Source organism: Triturus cristatus, chromosome 3_2, assembly GCF_964204655.1.
Source record: "Triturus cristatus chromosome 3_2, aTriCri1.1, whole genome shotgun sequence".
In the NCBI taxonomy this organism is placed as follows: Eukaryota; Metazoa; Chordata; class Amphibia; order Caudata; family Salamandridae; genus Triturus; species Triturus cristatus.
In genome coordinates this window covers 1,100,453,458-1,100,466,726 of record NC_140584.1, presented here as the reverse complement: position 1 = coordinate 1,100,466,726, position 13,269 = coordinate 1,100,453,458, and the positions used below count along the sequence as shown (strand labels likewise).

At 38.9% G+C, this 13,269-nt stretch overlaps 1 protein-coding gene across 1 annotated transcript in view; it reads left to right on the top strand.

Moving 5' to 3' along the window:
* The window catches only part of LOC146859207 (tricarboxylate transport protein, mitochondrial-like), a 187,880-nt gene extending 175,183 nt beyond the window's left edge, over positions 1 to 12,697 (top strand). Inside the window, exons 8-9 of the mRNA XM_085649884.1 lie at positions 4,241 to 4,314; positions 10,151 to 12,697. Coding sequence (XP_085506010.1) covers positions 4,241 to 4,314; positions 10,151 to 10,265 — 189 coding nt within the window. The 3' untranslated portion in view covers positions 10,266 to 12,697. The remainder of the gene's footprint in view (positions 1 to 4,240; positions 4,315 to 10,150) is intronic.
* Positions 12,698 to 13,269: the final 572 nt, after the last annotated feature.

Sequence of the window (13,269 nt, the reverse complement as noted above, 5' to 3'; positions counted from 1 at the left end):
TGCCCATATTCATAAGTGTGATGTATGCGATTTGCTCTTGATTCTACCATGCCTGAATTTCTGAATTCAAGCTTGACTACAGAGTTGTGACTCTCACTCCGGCATCTGTGCTGAAACCCTGTCCCCCATCTTTTGCTCCACGAGTCTCAAAACAACCTTCATCTTGGACCCCTGTTTATCTCTTTCCTCCTCTGTGGCCATTCCTCCCCTATGCTCACCCTACAGCATCTTCTCCTTTGTGGTATCTTCATTGATGTCCCATAACCCTTTGGGCAATGGACCTTGGTCAGATGATCACTTTTTTCAGCTCTCTATCACAAATTTGCCCGTTCAGTTTTACATATGGCGTGACATAAATAGTTTGTGCTCTATTAGTGAAGGCTGTTCAGCAAGATTCTAAGCACAAAACTGAGAGCCTTGGTATGAATTAGCAAACTTGTTTTTTCTATTGCAGGAAGAAGTGGGAAAAACAGATGAAGTCAGATAACACGCAGTTTGTTCATAGAGTTTAATTTTTTTGAAGTGATACAAGTGGTTGTTCCACCATTGAGATGATGATTACTTTTGACAAAACCAAATTCAGACTGCCCCATGCTTGTTCTGAGGGCTAGTAATCGAAAGCTTGTATGATTGATCTCTTAAGTACATTGGGGTTATCCTGTTTTGGGCAGACCTCTGGAAGCAGGTCTAGTATTTTCAGTATATTTTTCCTTTGACATCTGCAAGAAAGAAATTGGATTTTGTTCGTCCATCTTTGAAAAACTGTTACATGCTTTGATATCTTAGGACTCCTACTTTGGAATAATAAATATGGCTGACCAGATCCCATGAATGCAATAACGATGTAAATAAAAGTCTTATTTCCTACGTTTTGCGGCAATTTCACTCTTAGTTCAGCTGTAAGTTGCTCAGCACTGTGTGGAGATACTTTAGAATTTGGAGCATGCTGTGATGTAAGGGAAGATGCTGTTGGAATGGGAGGGGGTGTAGATTCTAAGTTGGTTGTCATATTGGCATTCTGGTGGAATCTGCTTGAGGTTACTGTTGATGTACTTTGAACTTTAAATGAAGAGGAGAGAAAAGAAAAGTAACAAGGATTGAGTCTAGTTAATAAAAATGTTGGCAATGAGGAGCTATGTGTAGAGGGCAGCGATTGATTAAGAAACCTCCACTTCTGGAAAAGCTCTATTTACAAGTTGGGGATTAGCGCTACACGGCCATTTGAATTGCGAGTATTGGAGGTTGTGAAAGGTGAACTGTAAGTGTGTTGTTTTTTTACATATTTTAGCGCCGCACTAGTCAAGTTTGCGTGCTTGCTTATTAGCGCTAATTTAAGTTGATTTGCTATTCGGGAGGGAGTACCAATGGAACGCCGCACACTTGAAATTCATCTCGGCTCTTTGTAAGCTGCATTGCTAGGCTCAACACGCTGCTGCTTAGCAATGCCGGCCATGAGACCAGCATTGTCCTAGCGTGTCGGAAAGGCCGCAATGCTAGGATATGCCATGCATCAAGAGGGCCGTGTGCTGCAGCTGGTCATATGCTACTGCTTCCAGCAGGTCGAACCGAGGGCCGCTACCGCCTATCAGAAAGTCGACTACAAAGTGTTTTTGTTTTTTAGAAAAAAAATAAAAAGGAATACACACGAGGTCATAATAATAAATAAAGTTGTACTTCTTGTGATCCACACGTGTATGCTGCCTTTGGCACTTCATTGGTCCTGAAAAAAAGGAGAGGAATGCAATAGAAAAGTGACTTTGAACAACTAAGCAATAAAAGAAAAAATAAACTGTAATGGACACTATTAATATTTTAGATAATTACTTTAGACCAATATTATAGTTCGTTTTTTCAGTTTATTATATTTGCCTGTTATTTTAGTATTTTATAGTAGTTTGTTAATTTAAACTTCTTCCAAGTAGGGCGAAGCAAAGTATGGCAGCACCTCCTAGTGTCTTACCAGTGCCTGGAACGCTCAAAATTCCTTGGAAAGATGGAAGGATTTTTTTTTAACTTATATGTTAGCTATAGGTGTAGTAAATATGGTCCAGTACGAAAACATGCCATTCTCTTGCAACAGATCGGGGTGGAAAGTAGAAGAATTGATGAGCTTCCAGATATTTGGTTAGGGATGAGAAATGGCCAGCCAATGGATCTGTATGATATGTCACTGCTAATTCTGAAGAAGCATTTCATGCCCAAAGTGAATGTAGTCTTCGAGAGACATAGATTCTTTTGTAGGGTACAGGGGCAGGATGAAGACATAATGAGCTATGTTGTCACTTTACATGGTTTGGCGATAACCTGTGATTTTCAGAACCCATTTGACTCTTTGATTGGTGATCAGATTGTTAGGTGCACAAACAACAAAAAAAGGTAAAAGACAAACTGCTATCTAAAGATCCCACTCTAGAGGAATCCATACAGATTGCAAGGAGCATGGAGCACAGTGCTGTGTGGATTACAGAAATTGACATAGGAAAAAACAATACAAGTAGTACAGAGAAAGAAACTGTGATATAGGTGAAAGAGGCCAGAAAAGGAAAAAGTAAAGAAACCTATCATGTATGAAAGTTCTTCCAATCCCTGGCCTGAGGAACGTAGGACTGTAACATGCTACAGGTTTGGGTGTCCAGAACACATTAGGTCTAGCTTCACTTGCGGAACAAGAAATGTAACGTGTAGATCTTGTGGGAAAAAAATGGACACTTAGCTTTAGATATAACACTAGGTCCACAGAGGAGCAGATCCTCCTCCAATACAACAGGTGTCTGAGTCTTTCTTTGTGTGAGAGTGGTCTGAGACCAAGATCTAACCAGAGTGGGAAACGCAGGGTACTAACAGTGAGGTTCGTAAGGAGATGTATGAAACGATTCTCCACCAATTCCATATCATTTACATTAGCATGCCCCCAAAGATCCCCACCATTTCATGACCCACACCCCTACCCAGAAGGCTTTTAAATTATTGATTTGTAGTTCAGGGGTTATCGGGCGAAAGCTAGATCTCTGGAAAGCTCTCAAGATGCCTCCTTTATAGAGTTCCAGCCTAAGTTTACACTTTTGGATTTGAGAAGACCAGCCAAAGAGAGTGTACCCTAGATATTGAAAAGTATGGACCCTCTCCAATTGAAAGTCATTATAGACGGAATGCAGCCGGGATGTATGGCAGGGATTGAGAACCATGTACTTGGTTCTGCTAGTGTTGATCTCAAGCCCGCTCTGTCTGCAGAAGACACTAAACTGGTCCAACAGATTTTTGATACCCATTTAGGAATTCAAGATCAGCCAGGTGTTGTCCCCAAACAGGCGAGCTGTGACCTTCCTATTGGCCAGGCTATTCACCGGCATTGTCGCAAGAGAGGCCAGACCATTGTGTCAGTATAATGGGGTGGTATATTGCTGTCTGAATCTGGGGTCAGATGGAGCAAGCATGGTTCAAGTCCAACACCACTCTTGGCGTAGGAAAGTCCTTTCTTTCTGCCAATACAGAACCCAGAACATCCAGAAGTGATGTAAAGCTATTCAAGAAACTTAAGACCCTCTAACTGCGTTACCTTTTGAATACAAACAACAAGCACTTTTATACGTACAGGCTTAAGCTCTCCATAATAGGATTGGATTGGATTCACTATACACACAACATGGGGATACTGCTTGGGCTGGACCACTGAATACTTGCTGGATACCAGTTACCAGTCTTCTCTATAGCGCCTGTGGTGAGGAATGCTTCCACACCTTATCATTTTGCCGAGTCCTCTCAGGCTCCACTCCAGCCCTGCATTGATGAGGCTGGGTGCAGTCAATGCAGCATCTGGTGCAGACTTACTTATTCCTATGATAGGTTTCACATGATACTTCTTGCTTCATATGCACTGCATGTGAGCTTTTGTGGAAACGGGGAAGTGCACCACACACTGACGGCACTAATGAGCAAGTGGATGTGAAGAGTTGTCCCAATCTATTGTCCTTCAGTTGATTCAGTGGTGGTAAGCAGCGGTAGTATGTGTAATACAGTTTGACTATTTTTTTTTATGTTTTGAGATTTAGATATTAATTTGCAAATTATATGCTCTATGATTCCTTAATGCATCATAAAAATATTATTTTTGATGAGTGTTTGTTAAATTGTACGGTAAAGTTATAGCAGTGCGTTCCACTTTGTGATCCCAACTGTACCAACGAAACCTGCTACCATGTTTTTGTTTAGCTCATTAACTAATTTATAAAATCAATTTTAGGGCCTGGACGCTCATAAGTATAAAAACACCATGGATTGTGCATATCAGATCTTCCGCAACGAAGGGCCCTCAGCGTGAGTACTATTTGTTGTTTTGTTCCTGTTCTTAAGTTAACTGTCAGTCATTCACTAATTATTTGTATACCAACTGTCCATTTTTTCAAGTCTCATAAAGTGGCTGTGTGCTACTGGCTGCAGTGAGTTGCTATTGAGGTACACAGGTCATAGATAAAATCAGATGAACTGAACTCTAAGAAATATGTCAGAGTTCATAACATTTATGATTGTTAGGGAATGTTCGCTGGTAAGGTAAGTTCTAGCTCTTACCTTTATTTCCAGCATCTGTATTAGTTTAGGAGTTGGCATAATGTGCCTCTATATGTGTTAGAAATCAGTTCCGTGAATAAGGTAGCTTTTCTTGTGTGTTACATGTAGATTGGAGGCCAGCTTAGCCTGTTTACCCCATTGCCTCTTGTTCCCCCGCCCTTTTATTAAAAGGGTTAAACAAACAGGGGTAACCCTATAACCCAAGGAACCTGGGCTTTATCAACAAAATATGAACAATGGTTCCAACAGGGAAGCAATTATTTACATTTGAAAAAAATCAAACTTCACAAAACACAGCATTAGTAGATCAAAAAGATTAGTCAATATTAAACAATGAATAGTATTTGCAAAAAAACCACAATAGTTTATTTTTTGAGATTCATTTGAATATTAACTCATTTATCAATTCATTGGAATATGCACGAGAAATGAAGAAGGCTGTATATACAATAATATTTACAAAAAAGCGACGCAGTGACAAAGTGAATAAGGTGACTAAGTGTAGTGGTGAAAATGCAAATATTTACAATATATATACCTAATTATCTTTAAAACACAAAAAAATTTTTTGCAGAGAATCACAAAAAACGTCCTCAGTTTAATTATGATTAGAGAATAAACCTTGTAGGGCACATGTCCTAATTATTTTATAGTAAGTACAAGGAATTCCAATTGATACGGGACTGTAGAACCGTCAACGTTTCGACCCTATAGCAACCAGTCGTTGTACATAGTCATATCGGGTCTTCTTCAGGACACAGAAAGTGTAGAACAGCCTACACAAGAAAAACATATATAGATCAGTATCTAAGCTGTGTTGAGGATTTTGTGATAAGGAAAGCAAAAAGTTTCCCATCAACTCACCAAAAGTTCAGGTGACGAGACAGATGTTTCCCAAATTGCAGTTATTGCCACTCGATTTCAATCTGAAGGGACTACCTGGTGACATATGTACTCATTAATACGCATATAATGAATGCGAAAGGTATTTAATTTAATTCACGGCATTGGAACATAGAAAGTTAATTACCAGAGTCGTAGAGATTCTTGATTCGTCTTGGTCTAATTTGTAAGTTTTTTTCGGTCTCTTTATAATCTGATTATCAAAACCTGGTGAGGGTATAAACCCAAAAGGAGATAATCAGAATTGTATTCATATGACTAAACTCGAGTACCGTTATAAATTAATAAACCCAGTAATTGCTCACCTGACTTCAAGGTAGAGATTTGGCTTATAGTGCTGTAGACATCAGGACACAAGTTCAACTGTAAAAAGCATGAAGCAGCCCAAATTTAATAGCTTGGTCTATTCAGACGTTAAATCTAGGTCAAGTCTTCCAAATATGCCGTAAATACTTGCAAAAACGATTTTGGATACAGTATTATCAATATTTGAGATTCGATATGTACAATAAATGCGTGTACTCCCCAGATCGTAACGAGCGACTAAACAATCAGGTACCGGGCAGGCACCGGGTGGTCAAGACTATTCAAGAGTCAATGTATACTTTAATTACGTGTACTCCCCAGATCGTAACGAGCATTCAGGCACAGGGTAGGATAAATACGTGTACTTCCCAGATCGTGACGAGCGACTAAACGTTAAGGCACCGGATAGGCACCGGGTGATCAAGACTATTCAAGAGTCAATATGTACAATAATTACATGTACTCCCCAGATCGTAACGAGCAATAAACATTTAGGCACCGGGTATGTACCGGGTAGGCTAACGTCCAAAAACTAAAACCAAAATACACAATCCAAAGTCACTTGTTAAGGAGATTAATATACTAGCGAGAACAGTGTCCAGAAGCAAATTTGTACGCTTCCTACCTGATGTCTTACGAATTCATCTTTCAGTCAAAGGGAGTCCGTCTGTTGCATGCAGCCGGCAGCGAGCCGAGCGTGCAGCAGCTATATTAGAGCTGTCAACGGACATAGAAACAGGACTGATGTGAGCCAATCCGATTGGTCTTATCAGGAACAGCCCCAATATTAGTATGTTTAAGGCAATTGTTTAAGCACTGGATATCTTATAAACAATCTAACACGTTTGTGAAGTATTAGACATTCGTGGCTTCCTTTAGCTTTTCAGAATATGGTTTCGAAAGCATTCCTTATTGGTGGAATTTCCATTAAATAGTAATGGCAACCGCCAGTATGCCTGATTGTATTAAACAGTCTAAGCGCTTGGTATCTTAGTCTGGCAAAAAATATAGATTGTGGATTATTTGTAACATAACTTGGCAAGGGATATAGCTTCCCAACCTCACTAATCTGGGGAGTACATGTAATTATTGTACATATTGACTCTTGAATAGTCTTGATCACCCGGTGCCTATCCGGTGCCTTAACGTTTAGTCGCTCGTCACGATCTGGGGAGTACACGTATTTATCCTACCCTGTGCCTGAATGCTCGTTACGATCTGGGGAGTACACGTAATTAAAGTATACATTGACTCTTGAATAGTCGTGACCACCTGGGGAGTACACGCATTTATTGTACATATCGAATCTCAAATATTGATAATACTGTATCCAAAATCGTTTTTGCAAGTATTTACGGCATATTTGGAAGACTTTACCTAGATTTAACGTCTGAATAGACCAAGCTATTAAATTTGGGCTGCTTCATGCTTTTTACAGTTGAACTTGTGTCCTGATGTCTACAGCACTATAAGCCAAATCTCTACCTTGAAGTCAGGTGAGCAAATACTGGGTTTATTAATTTATAACGGTACTCGAGTTTAGTCATATGAATACAATTCTGATTATCTCCTTTTGGGTTTATACCCTCACCAGGTTTTGATAATCAGATTATAAAGAGACCGAAAAAAACTTACAAATTAGACCAAGACGAATCAAGAATCTCTACGACTCTGGTAATTAACTTTCTATGTTCCAATGCCGTGAATTAAATTAAATACCTTTCGCATTCATTATATGCGTATTAATGAGTACATATGTCACCAGGTAGTCCCTTCAGATTGAAATCGAGTGGCAATAACTGCAATTTGGGAAACATCTGTCTCGTCACCTGAACTTTTGGTGAGTTGATGGGAAACTTTTTGCTTTCCTTATCACAAAATCCTCAACACAGCTTAGATACTGATCTATATATGTTTTTCTTGTGTAGGCTGTTATACACTTTCTGTGTCCTGAAGAAGACCCGATATGACTATGTACAACGACTGGTTGCTATAGGGTCGAAACGTTGACGGTTCTACAGTCCCGTATCAATTGGAATTCCTTGTACTTACTATAAAATAATTAGGACATGTGCCCTACAAGGTTTATTCTCTAATCATAATTAAACTGAGGACGTTTTTTGTGATTCTCTGCAAAAAAATTTTTTGTGTTTTATTGATAATTACGTATATATATATTGTAAATATTTGCATTTTCACCACTACACTTAGTCACCTTATTCACTTTGTCACTGAGTCGCTTTTTTGTAAATATTATTGTATATACAGCCTTCTTCATTTCTCGTGCATATTCCAATGAATTGATAAATGAGTTAATATTCAAATGAATCTCAAAAAATAAACTATTGTGGTTTCTTTTATTAAAAGGGTTTTGTGTTTTGAAGTTCTAGCTCTTACCTTAATTTCCAGCATCTGTATTAGTTTAAATAGTGATTGAGAGTATTCTCGTAAGGCAAATGTTCCTTGAGTTGTTCTGGTATCACCACTGAGGTTTTGATTTGAGTTGACGACCTGGTAGTACTATTTGACTTTTCAATAATATCTTTATTACTTGTGGGTGCAAAAATCTTGGAAAAAGCTATTAATCAAGAACTGCTTGGGTCTCTTGAGGAGTCAAAGCTTTTAGACTGTCAAATTAGGGTTTAGTCCAACGCACATTCAGATGCTGAAAGACCTACCCACTCTTGGATGAGGGACAAAAGCTGCCTTGAATCAGGTTGATCTCTACCCACCATCGACATTGTGGACGATACAATTTTGGCCTTCAGATTATAGATAGATGTGCATTGAGTATTAAAATGATGCTCTAAAATTACTCATATTGTTTGTTAACCGATAGATCAAAGTTCATTCATATCTGTTTGTTATGTGTGCATAGTCTCTGCCTTGAGTCCTACGATATTTATTTGGTATTTGGCCCATATGGTCCTCTGAGTTTGTCGTGTAGCTATACATTTATTATTTTCCAGTTGGATGTCTGTGAAAATTTTCCTCTGATATCTAGGTACATTTGGATCGGTTTCCTACGCATTCAACATTTCCTATTTTTGCAACGTTAGAAAACTTGTACGATTTTGATGTCCAAAGAGCTTTTAGGTTTCATGTGAAATACAGCAAGGTCACCAGTTGTCTACCAAAGAAGTGTGAGGAGGCTGTGTAAGCCCCCATTGCATAGTCTATCTTGTTATTATAAATGGTAATCTGGCCTGTTCAAGAGATTTCTGACAGCTCATTTCAGTAGTCTTGACTTTCTACGTGTTCCATTTGTCACCTGTAAGACCGCCACTGGGCCACCCTGCATGATGACTGCTTGTGTTAGAATTCTAATTCAAAGACCAGAGATGAGATGACAAATCAATGTGGGTTGTATCCAGAAACCTTTTAACCTTATTCCAGACTGACCTGTTGTATCACCCCTCCCACTGTTTCTTAAATATGTAGTTTTTCCATACATAGGTGGCAAAAAAGTTGTTGTTTGTTATTGTTTTTCGTAATATTCACGCTGTTATCATCAGCCATATCTTTGTTTGCGTTAATTTAAACCATAAAAGATATCACTTACATAATAAAAATGCATTAATAAACTGAATCGGACTTAATTATGAACGTACCAAAATACTCGTCCTATTTCTTAAAAGTCACCGTTATTGCCTGATAAGCAATTCCTAAAATGATTCTTGTGCGGCCAACCTGTTAGTGGCCTTTCTCCTTATACACCAGGTGCTATGGAGGTACTTTACCAGATTACATGCGATATTTTCACAAGTATCTAATCTCAATATCCTTAGCACCTCTAAGTATTGTGCTCGCCTCAGCATCCAGCAAACCAGAATGAGCCGTTTCCTTCTAGGAATTTATAAGCTGGGCAAAAAATATCCAAATATAATCCTCTGTCCTTGTGGCCTCTCACCTCAGACGCATCCTAAGGAAAGCTGGTCACGGGTTCTATGAGGACTGGAGCAGAAGGCATTTGCAGAATGCTCGCAGAGAGTGGAGCGTGGATGCTCAGGATTGATGGATATTCTCCCTGTCCTTGCTAAACTTAGTTTTGGCATGCCCACTGGAAATATCCACCCTCTGTTTATATACCAGTCATAGCACAGTAGGACATACCGTATCCAAGGAACTTTACCTGTGGGTTGGGATTTCCCATCAGTGAAGTGCTCTAAACTTCTATATGCAAAAATATCATAATGGTATGAATTGTGTAAACATTGTTATATTTGCTGCAGTTTTGACTGTCACAGGTGTAGCAAAAAAACAATTTCTATAATTTTCCTCTTCCAAAAAATTGATTTGCAAACATTAAATAAAGGTGAAGTCAATGCTGCTGACAGTGTAACACATGTTGTTTTTCATTTTCCCCTTTAAACAGGTTCTACAAAGGGACCGTGCCACGACTTGGTCGAGTCTGCCTGGATGTAGCGATTGTATTTGTTATTTATGAAGAAGTGGTCAAAGTTCTCAACAGGTACTGGGCAACCAATTGAAACTGCCCACTTAGGACTAAGCTACCAGTGAGCTTTGGCGACGATAGATCTGCAGCACTATCTAAACCAATTTATGAAGAGTCAACCACAACCTGATCTTTTTGGGATTATTACAGAAATGGGAACTTATTTTTTTCTCATGGTACTGTAGAGGCACAAATTGGAGTTTAAGCACGCTCATTCACTTCCACGAATCCGATGTAGATCCGTAGTGCTGAATCTTGCCAAGAAACAACTCTGACGATGTCATGGTGCAAATATTTTCTGTATGCCAAATGTCTTTTTTTTTATGCAGCAACTCAAAAGACTTGTGTGATGCAAAAAGCGGCAGCCTATCCCGCGACGGTGTGCCTTCCTTGGTCAATGCGCACATAAAATAAGTTTCGTTTAATGTGTTTTGTTTTGCTTGCCTAGCAGTTCCAGAGGTAGAGTATGCTATATGTATAATACTACCTTTTTTTGAGGCGGGAAAGGGGCATGAAATTGAAGTGACTGTCTCCAAAACGTGAAAAGAATTATCGCATAACCCTATAATGGGTTTACAAAGAGTATGCACCAGGCCTTCCTTCGCTTACTGAGGGTTGCAATTTGTACCCTCCGGTGACCTGTCTTTCCCTTCAGAACCCTGTGAAGTAAATGATAGATGATCAGTTGTGAAGTAAATGATAGATGATCAGTCTGTTACCTGGTTCGGTGATAACAGTGTTCCTCTCCTACTTGTTTCCACTAAAAGAGAGACACATCTTAGCAACAGGCCTCAAACAAAACACTACCACCCATTCTATTGAACAGATTTCTGTTCAGTTCCAAATATAAATGTATTGTTTTTGACAATGCAAATGCTTCACTAGTCTGTTTGTAATGAAGATATCGTGCTTAAAATACTGTCTTCAGACACAAAAAAGCAGCAAATTTAATAAACGGAGCCAAAGGATGCGCTTAATGGTTTTCCAAAATTGTATGAAACAAAATCAATTACCCAGAAAAATAGTGCATAACGATGAACCAGTGAACGTTGTTTGCTGTTAATGAATCCAGTTCACTGTTGCGTAGAAGTTAACTTCTTAATCTTGGGGTGTCGACGTGATCTTTGTACCAGGATGTTTACTTCTGCTTGTTGGTTATGCTGTCAATTGTTTAATGCTATTTTTATTATTTGATTTTTGTTAATTGTTAGTTTCTGTCTGCTCTGGTTCACCTTGAGAGTTGAAAATCCTCGCAGCCAAAAGCCCTTTTCTTGTTCATTTTTGAATCTGGTTATTTTAAACATGTCTTAGAACTAAGTCCCCTCTACTCTAAGCAGCAAAAGAAGGTCTATGTAAAGGCAACAAGCTGTTCCGATGTAAGTAGTGGCTTCGTATGGTGTGAAAAGAGCCGTCCTGTTGTGTAGCGCTAAACTCGCTATTCTTTGGCTGCATCCAAATACTCTTCTGTTGAATCTAAGGGCAGGTTAGGGAGACGCTATCCTTGTCATTGGATGCTCTTCTAAGGTATTAAAATTGACAACAGCGTAGGGTTACTATGCCTGTACTGTTGAGATATTTCTTAGCTTCATAATACTTTCAACAATATTGTTGACATCGAAAAAGCTGTGCGTCTAAAGTTTCTCGTAGAGTTGCTGTTCATCGCTTGGAACCCTCCTTTGGCTTCTCATACTGTCTTGCATTTCCCACTGTGATGAGACTGAGCAATGTACACGATTCATGACCGAGAAATGGAATGTTGAAGGTGTTCATCTTGAGGGAAGCATGTTTTGTTGATACCTCCTGGAAACATTGATCTGCTCGCCTTAAGTTACGGTTTAACTAAAGACAGATAGGTTCAGAGGAAAGTGATTGAACTGCTCATTTTAACAAGTTTTTTGAGCTAACTTAACTTACACAATTTAAGTCTGCAATTAATTGAAGGTTAATACTCTAGAAAACAAAATGCTTCTCAATAGAGCAGGGTAAACCAAGGAAAGGCTACAAATTGAACAGCTATTTTGGGCATATAATGTATATTTCCCCACACAATCATCCCTACATATGAAGGAAGGCTTTGTGATACAATGGTTTGTATGACCAGACAATTCCTATTGTATGAAAAAGGACAGGTGTATTGATCTCATCATACATGCTGCAATCATGAGCAACTCTGTACAAGTCTCTATTTATGCCACCGTCATTCACAGAAGTCATGGAGTGCCCTTAGCCATTGCAGGTTCGCAAGCGTTCTCGTTTCATCTGATGTGCTTGTTGGGTTAAATAAGTAAGCACTTGTGCCTTTTTATTACTCCTTTATCGTTCATTTGTATGTGCCTATACTTTTATATACATTTTAGAATGTTTACTGTTTTGATTGGGGAGGATGGAAAATAGATGGCGACAATTTGAAATGTATGTTTCAAAAGTGCCATTTGTTAAAACAAATAAAAAATATCCCCCCACAAATGTTGTGTTTTTCTCATTGTACATGCATTTTTGTTCTTACTGCCGTCACCTTTACTATTCGCTTTCCACACAACATAATACTTCCGTGCTTAAAAACTCACCACATTCAACATTTAGGGAACTGGATTTTTGGCCAAAGGCCGAGCTTCTTTTTTCCACCTCTCTGCAAACGTGCCTTCTGGCGCACTACTATTTGGGGGCTGAAGCCCCCTTGAAAGTTGAGTGTCCTTGGGGCCAACAAGATTGTATGGGATAGAGCAGTCACAGTCCTGAAGTGAGTTGTGTCAGAGCTTCCATAAAGCCAAATCAGCAAAACCTTCTTTGAAGAAAATTCATGTGGCATGTTTTAAGTTTACTTTTGCATAGTTATCAAAAACCATTGCAATACAAGCCATAAACGTTTTTAAAAAACGAATATCCAGTGTTTTTTCATCAACCATTGCCACCTTTTTTTGAGCACTATGTTATAGGAAGAGAGATATCTTCAAGTAAAATCAGTTAAAACCCAAGATATAAAAGTACTGTACAGTTTAAAATCAGAGTTAAATGTACTGGCAATAATGAAAGTCATC